Source organism: Camarhynchus parvulus, chromosome 3 (genome assembly GCF_901933205.1).
Source record: "Camarhynchus parvulus chromosome 3, STF_HiC, whole genome shotgun sequence".
Lineage (NCBI taxonomy): Eukaryota > Metazoa > Chordata > Aves > Passeriformes > Thraupidae > Camarhynchus > Camarhynchus parvulus.
In genome coordinates this window covers 4,119,972-4,134,016 of record NC_044573.1, presented here as the reverse complement: position 1 = coordinate 4,134,016, position 14,045 = coordinate 4,119,972, and the positions used below count along the sequence as shown (strand labels likewise).

The 14,045-nt window shown below is 43.9% G+C and overlaps 2 protein-coding genes across 2 annotated transcripts in view; one reads left to right on the top strand and one right to left on the bottom strand.

The window, feature by feature from the left end:
• The first annotated feature begins 116 nt into the window (after positions 1–116).
• On the top strand, positions 117–1,294 carry LOC115901576 (prolyl-tRNA synthetase associated domain-containing protein 1-like). Its single transcript, XM_030944286.1, has 2 exons — positions 117–204; positions 769–1,294. The coding sequence occupies exons 1-2, from the start codon at positions 124–126 to the stop codon at positions 1,204–1,206; spliced, it is 519 nt and encodes a 172-aa protein (XP_030800146.1). The 5' UTR covers positions 117–123; the 3' UTR covers positions 1,207–1,294.
• Positions 1,295–5,058: 3,764 nt separating this feature from the next.
• CCDC88A (coiled-coil domain containing 88A) overlaps positions 5,059–14,045 on the bottom strand; it is a 67,641-nt gene continuing 58,654 nt past the window's right edge. The window contains 5 exon segments of the mRNA XM_030944285.1: positions 5,059–5,383; positions 5,925–6,024; positions 9,721–10,204; positions 11,375–11,631; positions 13,018–13,098. Of these exon segments, the coding sequence (XP_030800145.1) occupies positions 5,960–6,024; positions 9,721–10,204; positions 11,375–11,631; positions 13,018–13,098 (887 nt within the window). The 3' untranslated portion in view covers positions 5,059–5,383; positions 5,925–5,959.

Below are 14,045 nucleotides of genomic sequence, written 5' to 3'. Positions count from 1 at the left end.
ACTATATCCACACCCTGAACCGCAGGGGGGTGTTCCTTAGCAAAATCGAGCTCAATTTTGATGGATTTGCCGGTTCTTTGGGGCAGGGCGCTGCCGGGGGCGGAGCGGGGCGGGCGGGGCGCGATGGCGGCCGAGCTGCGGGAGGCGCTGGAGCGGCGGCTGCGGGACCTGGGCATCGCCACCGTCACCGCCGAGCACCCCCAGGTACGGAGCCTCCTTAAAACCCGGGAATAAACCCCTGCCTTGCCAGCGGGACAGGGCGGGATGAGGTCCTACCCCCGCGGCTTTAGCAGAAGTATCAGTGAGGAAGTTCTCGCAGGGCCTGGCACAATGGCTGGGGACGTTTTTTGGTCGCTTTGACTCTGCCTCCAGATCCACCCCCTTTCCCCCGTAGTCTGAGGGGCGGCTCGCTCACTTATTTTCCCTGAAGTCGGCGGCATCCAAGATGCTTTCCAAACTTCTGCTCGCTTCCAGTTACAAGCCACGTCATTCCACGTGTGTGGAGCCGCAAACGGGAGCGCTCCCAGCGCTGCCTTTAGAGCGAGGCATTGCTGCACAACCGAGACAGAAATAATTCTGAAAGTGTGCCGGAGCAGTTCGTCACATTTTATTCGTGTTCTGTTAAAATTCCTTCATAAAAGGGTACAGCTTTTAGGCCGAGTAGAACATTCAGCATTTTCTAAATACTTAACAAAAGATACCCGCCAGCACACGACTGGGAGTCTAATGGGATATAGAGTCTGACACCGCACTGCTGCTGTCTTCCAGGTGTTCACTGTTGAGGAAATGATGCCCCACGTGCAACACATGAAAGGAGCTCACAGTAAAAACCTGTTTCTTAAAGACAAAAAGAAGAAAGGGTTCTGGCTGGTGACAGTCCTGCACGACAGGCAGGTCAGTTTGAACGAACTTGGTAAAAAACTGGGCGTTGGAAGCGGAAACCTCAGATTTGCTGACGAGAACGCCATGCTGGAAAAGCTGCGAGTGGGTCAGGGCTGTGCCACGCCGCTCGCCCTCTTCTGTGACCAGGGAGATGTGAGGCTGGTGCTGGACGCTGCCCTGCTCCAAGGGGGCCATGAAAAGGTGTATTTCCATCCAATGACAAATTCTGCAACCATGGGCTTAAGCCCCGACGACTTCCTGAAGTTTGTGAGATCAACAGGCCATGAGCCCATCATCGTACACTTTGATGAAGACATTAAGTAGAGGAAGTTCATTTTTCTACTACTACTCAGATTTTTGTAGAGCAAAACTGGTGAAAAATCTCATTACAAATAAAACTTGAAAAAAATGGCTTACTCCTTTTTCATTTGTTTCAGTTCTGTAAGTTTTAGGGTATAATCTGGTGAGAAAAAATACTGCCTTTCAGTTATTAGAAGGTTAACAGCATTCTTAAAAAGACATTTTGCAATCTACCACTAAGTGGCTAGTAAGTAGAAAAGGCATTATTTAAATATTACTATAGTCTTTGTCAGTAAATGGATAAAACTAGAATTTCCAAAGCATGGGACTGGCCTTGAAGGTTTAAATTTGACATCACTAGGAAAGAACAAATTCCAAGTTGTAGGACCTGTCAATACCCCCAGGACAAAATGACTGTCCGCGCACCCATTTATATCTTACTACACACATTTCTTTCTTTTTATTCTTTTTACCTAAAAAAACTCCTCACCTACACTACAGGAAATGCATTTGATTGTCATTGTTCAATCATAGTGTGCTGAAGACAGAAGCAGCAGAGACTCCCTCAAGTCCAGTAAACATCCCATGGCAATGAGCACCCCCAAAACCCAAAGCCAGGGGAGCAGTGAGTGAGGGATGGAATCTGAGGGTGATGGGGGTAAAGGCTTTAGGATGTAGCCCAAGGAAAATGTCAGTACAAACAAAACCTCCAGGGCAAGAGCATCAGCACAGGCTGGCATGAACTGAAACCAAAACTACAGGAGCATGAATTAAAAACATGGAAAAGCATTTGTGATCTTGGATGAATGAACTATTACTATCAACAGAGTAGGAAAAATCATCATCTACAGTAAGGCAAGTTCCTTAACTCACAGCCTTACCACATTTCCTTCATCTGGAAGGATCTGGCACCTTTCTTGGAGCTCTGAGTGACAGAACCCTTCACCATCCAGCAGTTCCAGTTCTCCACTCTGACAGACACAAACCAACCCCATCTATCCTGGCACTCATGTCCAGTGGGAAAGAAGTGACCCAAAAATGCTGCAGCTGTAGGAAGAGCACTACAGAGATGTCCAGACATGTGAGATTTTATAGACTGAAGGGAACATCTGGTATTTAGGAAAACTGTTGATGAATGAGCTGGATTGACAATACCACCACTAAATAAGCTCCACACTGATACATTAGGACGTGTCTTTAAAAGCAGTATTTATCTTGCTCTCTCTCTGCCATTCACTCTCCCTCCCCCTTAAAGTTTTTTTTTCTTATTGTGGTACCCCAAAATCCTTTAGCACTTCAAAAAAATTTGACTTGCCAAGGTTTTTAAATCTGGAATGTTTTAAATGTGACAAATTGTTTGAAGGACGTGCACAATCCTGGAATGTGCACTGCCTGAAGTGTGACTAACTTCATCCTCAGAAGGGATCCTGAGACTCATCTCAGCAAAAATAACTACCAGGCTTCAAATACTACACCTGGCAAATCTAGAATGATTTCTTTTTGTATTTACTTATGAAATCAGTGTCTCTTTTTTTTTTTTTATAATAGTATCAAAATAGTGTACAGTTAAAAGCTACCCAGCTCTACACAAATCACACAGAACAAACTACACATGGTCCAGAAAAATTCTGCTACAGTTTTATCAGTTTCCTTCCAGAAGAAATACTCACTGCACACATCACCACGACACCAATACCCTTCCAGTAACATCAGTTTCCAGAAAAGAAGTGTGTATAAATATACACACACAAAATAAGAATAAAAATGATTTGGTTTGGCATTTTAATAACATCATTAATAAATGTATACAATGGCAAACATTAAAAAAATCAATATGTAAAGGAAATTACAGTTTTAAATAAGAGCTTTTTAAGTTCTGTTTCACACCTCGGTACATTCCTTTAAGGCAGTTTTATTAATATCAAAGCATTATTTACATATACATCATCAGCTACCCCTAAAAATCACACATGAACTCCCTTTGTTAGGCTGCATCATGTCCTGGACAAAATTTAGAAATAATGATAATAATAATAATAATAATAGGTGTTGGGAATGTTACTAAATCCTCAGAGACTACCAGAAAAGTAAATAGAACATACACATTGTATGGCATGAGAACCTCTTCTGTAACCTGGAACTGGCAGTGCTGGGGTTGGGATTCCTGGGGTACAAAGCTGCCATGTGCATCCCTGGCATTGGGAGCAGCAGGAAGTGAGAGGCTGCTCCCAGGTTAAATTTGGTTTTTTATATTTCCCTTTAAGGGCACAGAGTGGGAAGGTTAAGAAAGGAAAGGGGAATTGGCAGAGCACAGAGAGCCACCTGACTGCTCCAGTGCCGGGGAACTTCTCTGCAAAGCAAAGCAGCAGCCTGAGAGGAGCTGAGCTGGTCAGTGGAGCGGGAGGGGATCCCTGTGTGATGGAAAGGACACAGCCAGCCCTGCTGAGGGCACTGACACTGCCCAGCAGTGCTCCACACACAGGAGTGTGTGCCACAGTCGTGACAGCGAGAGTCCCCAGACACAGGCACCCAGCTGGGATCCTGGCAGCATTTGGCACTGCAGTTTCCATCTCCTGCTTCAAGCCCTGCATTGTTCTGTACCAGTAACGTGACAAATGGCTCTGGCTGGGGGTTTGAGCTGCTCAGTTCTCTGTCAGCAGAGAGTGAAGAGAACCCAGGTCCTGAAATGAGCTTGAACCCACTGTCATTCAGAGTGAAGAGATTTTCCTGATCTTTATGGCCTTTGAATTGTCTATCATACCCGCTATGCCTTTAGTACAGATCTTTTAGCCCATTTTATCCCAAAGAAAATTTCAGAAGAAACTCATTCTAAAGAAAACAAACAGAAAATTTCCCCTTCTAAAGCTTATTGTGCATGCCGCTTTTTTCCCCTTTTTGAGAAGATTTCAAGCTTTTCAACCTGCTGAACTGCCTTCAGCAGTGGGGCTCACCTTCTGAGCAAGCTGCAGGTGACATTATGCACCTGCCTGCTGGACACTCAGAGGTGACACAGGGAACTCAGCCCCTTACATGAGGAACAGGAATGTGCTTACTGGCTTTAATAAAATAGAACAACTCGTTTTGGGTCTCAGTTCCCATCAACTTCCTCTGAGCTCGCTGCAAATCTTTCCACACAAATATATGCGACCACCAAATGTACCAATAATGTTTGTTGACTTTAATATAAACCAATAATGAACAAAATGTATCTAGTAAAAGATAACCTTAGAGGGAACTGATTGTAAAATGCATATGATATTTACATTTCTTTTTGCCATCAAGAAATCTCCTAAGCCACAATCAGCTCATGTCAAAAGACAAACGGTAAAAAAAAAAAAAATTAGTCAATACACAAACATCGTAAGACAGTCTTATCCTGGAAATGGCATTTGTGGAAAACAGCCTTCTATTAAAATAAAAGTTATAGAGAAACCATACCCGACAATTTCCTGTCAGAAACATCTGAACATACATATGCAGAGTAACTGGGGAATGTAAAAAACACAAAGGACAAACAATGTCTCTATAATACCATTATCCCATGACTCCCACTTCTGTTAGTTACCAAGCTTTTCCATGGATGTAAACAAATTTTTCTCTTGCAGTATGCAACAAAAATCAGCATAAACTTTCTTAAGAGCAATTTCATGCAGATTATGCTAACCAAATAAGGCAGTGAAGTGCCAGTAGCTGTGAGGTTTTTGTATCTGTATATACAGTCCATTTCAACAAAATTCTACAGCATTTCCTTTAGATTTACAGACGTAAATAGAAACTGCTAGTTTTGGGGGGTTTTGGCTAATTATTAGCAGAAGCTTAAGCAAATCAGTGGCTAATTTCAAAAACAGAAGATAAAAGAAGTTTTGTTTTGTTTTTTTTTTTTTCCCCTGGAGTAATTCTTGAGACCTTAAAATCCTTGGTCCTTAGGGAGATGAGAACTGTCCTTTATTCAGTAGATCTTAACAGTGCAATGTGCAATAATTCCTAAGACCATCTACACATTTTCGGCAGTAGACTCCAGTAGAGCTCCTTGATTCAAGGAAGGAAGGAAGGTAGGTAGGTAGGTTTTTATTTCTTGCCTGCTCTAGTCACGAAGAATGTAAAAAATTCCCTTAATTTTTATTAATGATTCCTACAGTCGCTGTCTTGTTACTTCAGATATAAAGGCTTCACACTGAGATACTGAAGGACACTTTTCTCTCTGTGTTCAGTCGAAAGGCAGAAAGAGAAAAGAGTGTAAGAAAAAGCTTCAAGTGTAGAGGCACAACACACAGAGTTCAGTCACTAACAGCACTAACAGCATGCACCAAAGGGGCTCAGGGAAGTCGAGAAGAGGACAGAACACCAAAACCAAGCTTTATAAAAAGACAGATTCTGTGGGGTACTGAATACTCTGAGTTTTGTTCAACTCTTCTTTCAGATTTACCTGTCCCTGTCTAAAAAACTGACTACAGTATTATTTCTTAATGGGATTTCTTTGAACTTTCTTCTTCAGGAGATTGGAAAACTAAAAATAAATGTCATTTTTACAGGCAAAAGGCTGAGCAGGATGAGGTTCCCTGCCTCTGGAAGAAGCTCTGGAGAGCCACCGGCCCTGGGCTAATAAGTGAGCACGAGAGAAGCCAGGGAAGCAAGCAGGATTTACATCTGGTTAATGCAATGTGCTCTGGGGCTGAGATGGAATGCTGTTAGTTTGTTGTAAATGAAATTCATCTCATTTACAGGTTGGGCAGGAAACTCACCACTTGGCCCACAGCTCAGGTAGTGGGTAATAGAATTAGGAGCTTTGTTGCTCCCTAGACCTGCTTTTTGAATTTCTGCTTTCTGGGATAGCTTCCACATCTGCAGAGAAAAGCATTTCAGGTTATTCATTGTGTTTATCAGGACATGAAAAAAAACCCCTCATGCATTAAAACAAATTCTACTCATTAGGAGAGCAAAAGGATACATGAACACTTCCTGGTTGTTTTTAGGAGGAAAGGACAGAGGAGAGGGACAGAAGAAACTCACTGCAAGTGCCTGCTCAGCTACACTCACTGACATTCATCTCAGCATTTACAGCAGCCAGGTGTTACTCCTAAAGCCACAGTCAGACACATGTCACCTTTAGCTACACCAACCCTACATTTCTGCATGAATGGAAATAAAAAGCAATAATGAGGTGCAATCATAGCTGACTGGCCCTAGCAGAGAACTTCTTTCATTGTGTTTTGACCTGCTGCGCACCGACAGAAACGTTCACACTCAGCTCCACAAAGCACAAAACTGTCTTTGCATGCAACAGCTCAAACATGCAAAATGCAGATATGAACTCACCAGTCACTGAAAGCAAAGCATCAAGCAAACCCTGAGCCAGGCAAACCTCAACTGTGAGCAAACGGCTGAGCCTGAACAACAAAACCTTTCTGGGCAGCAGCCACATATTTAGTGTTTATCAGTTTCATGCAAAGTCCTAACTCAGCACTGCCCAAGGCAGCAAGAACCAAGGAATGAGCAAGGGCTCCATCCCGCCATGCACATGGGGCAGAGGAGCAGCAGGGATTGGGAATGGAAAGAATTCCATGGAACCTTCCACTACTTGAACATAGACAGACATCCACAAACATCCAAAAAGTGAAGGAGAAAAAAGATCCTTCTGTCCATGACAACATTTTCTTTTTTTCATATGTAACAAACAAATGTTGGTAAGATGTTATTCAGAGCCATTAAACACTCTCTTGCAGAACATTCTGCTGCTGCTGAACTCAGTGGAACAAAACAAGTTATTCTCCTCAGAACTGAAATGCAATTCCTTGCAAATTTATAAATCAGAGCAGAGTGGCTTGAGCTGGACAAGGTTAGTGTCTCCAGCTCCAGCAGACTGGAGACACTGGTGCTCCAGGACACTCATGCCTGGCAATTCCAAAGCCCCTGGGGTTTAAGAGGGAAGCTGAGGACAATACTGGAAGTTTTTGTAGGTGTGACTGCCTAAGAACCTAAGCAAGAGGAGGAGGCAACACCACACCCGAGGCTTCTGCAGCCAGAGCTGACCTAAAGCAGGTACAAACCCTGTTCTAAGCAGTGGCTCTGCAGGGCACAGGGAAGAAAAGCCAGACCCTGGCAGCTCAGGATGAGTTTGTATTAAGGGCTCCCTAGAATTGTAATTCTTTAAACGACTTGCAAAATGCCTTGTGCACACATCACTTGGGATGCTGGTGCTCCTCACCTCCAACCTAATCCCAACACAAATACAGATGAACTGAAGTCAAATGCATAACCCAAGACCAGAACACTGGTCTTGCTCTGTGAGAGTAAACGTGTGAAATTGAGATTATATAGCTCAGATTTTTCACACTTTTGCTGCTGAGATAGCTCCAGAGGGAACACAGCAATAACTGACTGTGCCCAGTCCTGGGAGTAGTGAGAGATTTATCAGCCCAGTAACAAGAAGTGGTACAGACTTGGGGAAGGACTGTCACATCCTCCAAGAGTAATTTTATTCTCCACACACACTCAATATCCTCCCCTTGCTCCTGAACTGCAGGGCTTCTCATCCCAAATAAAACAGAGCCCTTGCAGACTCCCACATGGGATAGCTGCTGCTCTTCCTTGGGAGCTATGGATTCACTGCCCTAATTGGGTGCTAAGGAATTAGAAGTTCAGCCCACACAGTGGTTCTGTGACTGCCACAAAACTGCTGGCAGAATAAATGCAATTGTACAAAACAGAATGTGACACTTGTTTTCAATATATATTTTCAATTTTAATTATTTTGCCTCTAGCTATACTGTCATTCAAAATTTTTATAACGTATTTTAGCTCCCACAACTGCCATAACCAATGTCCTCTTGCAGAGAAGTGCTCATGTCCAAAGCCTAGCTTAAATTATAGCTTAAATCTGATACAATTTTAAACTCTGAATTTACCATTGAGAAGTTCCAAGCATGTGCAGAGACAGTGGCACATTAACTAATTACTTTTCAACATTTCTCTTTAGCTGCTCATCTGGAATTTAAGGAGTTATTTGCTTAAATGTTCATATCCTCCCATAACCTTGCAAGCAACTTTGTTATTTTTTCTTTTATTCAACTGCATTAACTTAACATTTTCTGTTATTTTGTTACACCATTTGTTTTCTATTACATCAGTAGTACTTCCATTGACAAGAAAAAATGAATTTCCACCATACTCAAGACAGTTTTTTATTCCTATGCATCACAAGGAGCCTGTTATTTGACCCCTGATAAAACCAAACACTTCACCACAGCTGTACCCACGACTGGAAAGACAAAGCAGACCAAAGGCAAAGGTGGAAAAGGTCATTTTTTCATGACAAGTGCTGTGTATCGTGCAACTATTTATCACCTCTTTGTAAGAATTATCATTGCTGTTCAGGATTATGAATGGTCTTGTGTGTTTATTACTCAGTATGGACAGTAACTAATATTTACTGTGCAAACTAGAGGCACTGAATTATTTGGATTGCTGGGCACTTGCTCCTCGTGCATTTATGCCACGACACGGCATAAATGAAAAGGGTAAGAAGACACTGACATATCTCCAAATGCTTCTTTCCATTAATACCTCATTTTTGAAAGAAGAAAAAAAAGGTTTTTTCCCCTCCAGGTAGATACTCAGTGTATTACTGATAGCCCTGAGAGCTTGAGCTCCACTGCCAGTGCTGTCCTTGTCCCAGGAATGCCGTTCCCTGCGCCGTGCCGGGCATGCGCTTGCTTTAACATGCAGCAGTAACCAACAGGAAAACACCAAAATGTTTGCAATGCGTGACAAATAAAAATAGAGCTTGTATTATAAAGGCATGCAAAATATACACAGTGCAATTAATGTTTCATGCAGACTTTGGTGGGGTTACAATTCCACATTCAAACATGCCACAGTCCACAGGGAACAAGCACCCCGCGGATGAACCAGCAATGATTCCTTCATTGGAGGGAGGTTTCCTCTGTCATCCAGTGGACATAGAGAACACCTTTATGGCATGTTAGACATAAATATTTAATAACACAGCTTTCTTTCATACACAGCCATACTCATACCACAGGGTCTGGTTATCTTCTGAGACCAGCAGCGGGGACTGGGCCTCACTGGGGCCGGGGGCAGGGACAGGGTCCCCGGTCAGAGCTGCCCGTGGGTCACCCTGGGCCTTTGGAGCAGCACAAGGCTGCTCCTGGCTCCTCAGCACTGACCTAAATGCTGACACGTTTGCCTGGTCGGCTGCTTTGGAGGTGGATCTCGGGGGCAATCCACTGATATTGCTGACTAACTCGGTGTTGAGGGATAAGAAGGGCTGGGGCGCAGTGAAGGACCCTGCACTGCCGCTCCCAGATCCGCTGGCTTTATCCCAGAACACACCCGTGCTCGGCAGAGTCCTCTCCCGACCACCTGGCCTTTCCATCCTGGAAGGCTTGGCAAGCTCAGAGTTACCTCCTACAGGACGTGCTGTGAGCGTGGCAGCTGCCTCTCCCTGCGGGCCACGCTCCCCCCGGGCAGGCACACAGTGAACACAAGGAGAGCACACCCGCAGAGCCGAGTACTCACTGGAGCTGGGCGGAGCACTCCTGTCAGCCGGGGCTGCATCCACGGGCACGGGAGGCCTACTGTCCTTAGACAAAAAATCATGGATGCTTGTCCTTCGGGTGCTGCCTTCTGCCGTGGAAATCACGCTGCTGGCACGAGGTAAGGTGGCGTAGGGGTTGCAGTCCCTGGATTGTCGCTGGGTCACCGTCGCTTGGATCTTTTCCTTCACGGAGCGGGGCTTCCCCTGAGCGCCGGGGGTGAATTTGATGGGAGAGCTACTGAAGTAGAGATCCTCAGCCTTCCTGAGGCTGGGCCTCACCGGCTGCTCTGGTTTGAGGGATCGTCCATCTGAGAAATCCCCTGTGTTTCTGACACTCAGGGATCTCACAATCCCACAGCCAGCTGCCGGCTGCTTTCGCAGCTTCTCCCTCCCCGCCAGCTCCGCGGACTCAGACAAGCTCCTCATCACTTCATCTAAAAGGTTCTCTTCACTTGCAGACTTCATCTGTGAAAACAGCACACAGACCTTTCTAAATTGTAATTGTTATCTTTTCTTAAGCAATTTTTGTGGACATAAGTGAACAACTCTAAAAGATTTGGGGTTTTTTAAATTTCTCATCTCTAAAAGCAGCATTAAACATTTATGATACATACTTAAGAGTTTTCTGTACAGTTTACAAAAGAAGAGTTTAGGTGAAGAATATTCAGACTCAGTGAAGAAAGACTGCAGTTGTTTTCAAAATGGTACCAGAGACAACTAGGGAAGAATTAAGCTAAAGGAATTAGGGAAATGCTCTGGCAGGAGACTGGAAAGCTTGAAACCCTTCCACCCAGAATGGGTCTGTGAGGCTATCAAAGGGATTCTGGGATTTGTGAACAGCAGCAGACCCGGCTTGATGACTTAGGTGGGGGTTTCTATTTCATATTGCCAGAAGAGCATTGTCTAGTGCTTAAAACCCAAACATCCTTCTCAGGGAGACCATGGGTGAGAGCCAAAAAATGCAGAATCTTCTCCAGATCTGTGCCACCTGCCTCAGACAACCCTGGATCCTCACCCCTGAGAGGCCCCAGTCACAGTGACTGGCTGGCTTTATCCTACAGCATGATATCCCACAGGAGTTTGGGCAGATCTGCTCAAGAACCAGGGATGCAGAGCCAGCAGAGATGAGATGATTTGGGGCTTCTTAGAAACTGTCCCTGATTTACAGAAACATTCCCTTCATCTTACTCCTATCAGATTTCAATAAGCTCCAAGGTCACTTTTGGTTTCCCAGTGCTGTTAAGAAGATGAAACTGAAGCAGAGAGGAGTCTCCTCAGGGAATGAAGTCAAACATCTTCCTTGTGCTTGGTACAGGACAGATGTGACAGCAGCTACTGCTGGACTGGAAGAAGAAGAGTGAATCCACTCGAAGCTCTGCACATGCACTGCACACCTTTGTCAGCACAGGCTGACCTTCCTACCCAACCCAGGGACCACAGAGGGTCAAACTGCAAAATTCCACAGATTTCCTGCTGGAGAAACCAGACAGTGCATCAGGAGACAGTGCCTGTGACCTCTCAGTGCAGGTGTGACCCACAGCTCCAAGAAATCTTTCAGGAATTCTACAAAAGTGCCTTGCATTAATTCTGAGCCCCCAGATGGGGCACTGAGTAGTTAAATCCTCTCACACTGACCTCACTGGAGTTCCTCTTGTTGCTTTCCTCCAGGAACTGCTGCAGGGTGACCACTTCACTGCCAGGGGAGCCCGTTTTGGGGGGTTTGCTGTGACTCTCAGGTGTCCTGTGCTGGAGCACGGGGCTGGACCTGGTGTGGCCCTTCAGGTACTGGATGGGGCTGCTGCTGCTGCTGGACCAGGCCTCGTGCTCCTGGAGCAGGCTGAACTCCCCACTGCTGTGGCTCTGGGGCCTGCTCTGGCTGGTCACTGCACCTGCTTTGGGGGAAGGCAGGAAGTATTTCCATTAGAAACACACCAAGAAGCTGTAAACCTCTATAACCCCACTGAAACCTGGATTGTTACCAGGTACAGTTAGCATTCATTCTATTTAAAAAACTAAAAAAAGCCCAGTTGTTATTTTTTACTCTGTAAAATTACACTACCCTGACTTACCTTTTGCAGCTTTTCAAACATGGCACAATTTTTTAAAAATAAAAACTACCTTTCACTTATAATCTGGGCCTCCACCCACATAATAACATATTTCAAGAGGTTAAAGAGACATCTCCACTCTTATTCAGCACCACTGAGAGGCACAGGGTAATTAAATGTTAAAGGAAATACAAAGGATTGAGTGGAAAGAAAATGTTTTCTCCAACAAGAACTACTCAGGAATGCTGCTTCTCCAAAAATTCCTGCTGTTACTCCTAGTTTGTTACAACTGGGACCTGCAGGAAGCACATGGTGTTAGATGCAAAATAAATTCCACAACACCAGTTCATTTTATTTGTCAGGAACTATGAATTGCTTAAAAAATACTGATGGATAATCAAGTATTTCCAGCTTCATGTCACTCCTAAGAAATGAAATGAAGTTTGAACCAAGATAAATTGTTTGCAGTGGAAATGCCTAATCCTGTACAGACATTGGGGCAAGGAGGACCTCAAGGGATCTTTTACAGAAGGGAGCAATCAAACAGATATAAAATACACTATTAGAAATATTCAGCTAGCATTCATTCTTAAATTTCCAGACAAACAGACACCATCTAAGAGATGCAAGCAATGGATATAAAATGAAGTCTTGAGCTGGCAGTGCTCTAGTCTAGTCTGTACAACAGTCTCCAGCTAAAAAAGCCATGAGATACAAAAATACATCAGGGTTCTTAATACATGAAATTTAGAGATTACTGATAAATCCAGCTATGCTAATAATCTATTAAAACCAAAATATAAAGGTTTCTAGCACGAATCACATGTGCCATTTTGTGCAGTTGTACAGCACACAGCTCACAGCAGCAGTGCAGTGCAGGAGGATGCTTGGAGAAAAAAAAAAAAGGAGCAACTTCTCAGCTTAAAAAGCTTTTAAAGTAATTTGGGGGGGAATTCTTATTTTTCTTATTATAACAATGTTATCCAGGTTAGATTTGATTTAAAACAGTTGGTAACTTAAAAACTACCACCACGTTTGTAATATTTACTAAAACCATAAAATACCTGTGCTTTCATATCTGGGGAATGAAGGCTGTGAAACACTCAAAGAAGCACAGGTTGTGCTGTGCAGTGGGAGGTTTTTGGTTGTGGGGTTTTCAAACCTCTACAGATGATCTTACAGAGAAAAGAATGGAAATGAAGCACGGATGTGAATTCACCCCCAGCATACCTTTGACTTCATGGAGTGAAGCATTGTTATTGCTATTGCTAGTGGATGTCCTGCCACTATCAAGGCTGGCTGGTCTGGAAGCTGAATGGAAAATTAGGAGACACCATGATGAACAACATTTTAGCAGAGGACACTGCACCTTCACATTCTGCTGCCAGAATGCTCAGAGGATCATGCACGACCTCCCAGGCTGAACATGCCCATGGGAACAAAGTGGTTTCTTACAGATCAGAAAGCGAAGGAATTTCCAGGCGGTCCAAGAGGACACTTTGGAAAAGGGCACTACAGGAATAGCGAGGTACAGAGGAGAGGAAAAGAGAGAGAGTCTAGTTTAGAATTGAAACTGAGTGCTCAGGGGGGAAGCAGGGCTCACACAGGGGCATGCAGGGGCTGCTGTGGTCAGGGCACTTACAACAGATCTGACAGGGAACCCTGCACAGGGCTGGAATGCCACGGACAGGAGGAGCAAGAGCATCTGCACAGATAAAGTCCTGTACTCCTAAGCCAATACAAGGGAAATGCACTGTTAGTAGCCTCCAAAATGTCTGCTGCTTGTACTCATTGTAAATGTTTATAGCACAGTTAAAACTCCACTTCTATTAATAGCCTATTTTTCACTTCAAAGCTTTGCTTGAAGGAACATTAAGTATTTTATAAACTACAGCACATGGCAAATTTGGGGTTTGCTGAACAACAAACATTGAAAACTCAGGCCAGATTTGGACTTGATTTTTTAAGATTGAAATGCTAACTTCCTTTATTTACTATTAACTCCAAATGGAAGTGAAAACATTTTCCCACTAAAAGGGAAAATGTTTTGATCCTGTTCAGATGCACTTCACAAATACTTTCTACCAGAGATACAGAACATCTGTCTGATGTAGTAGTTAAGAGAGAAAGGAGAATCTGAAGAAATGATACAATACATTAGAGAGATATGAAAATCAGAGAGAGCATGCTCATTGCAATGATGCCATTCACTGTACTTTCACGAATTCATTAACATTCACATCATATATCCTTAATTC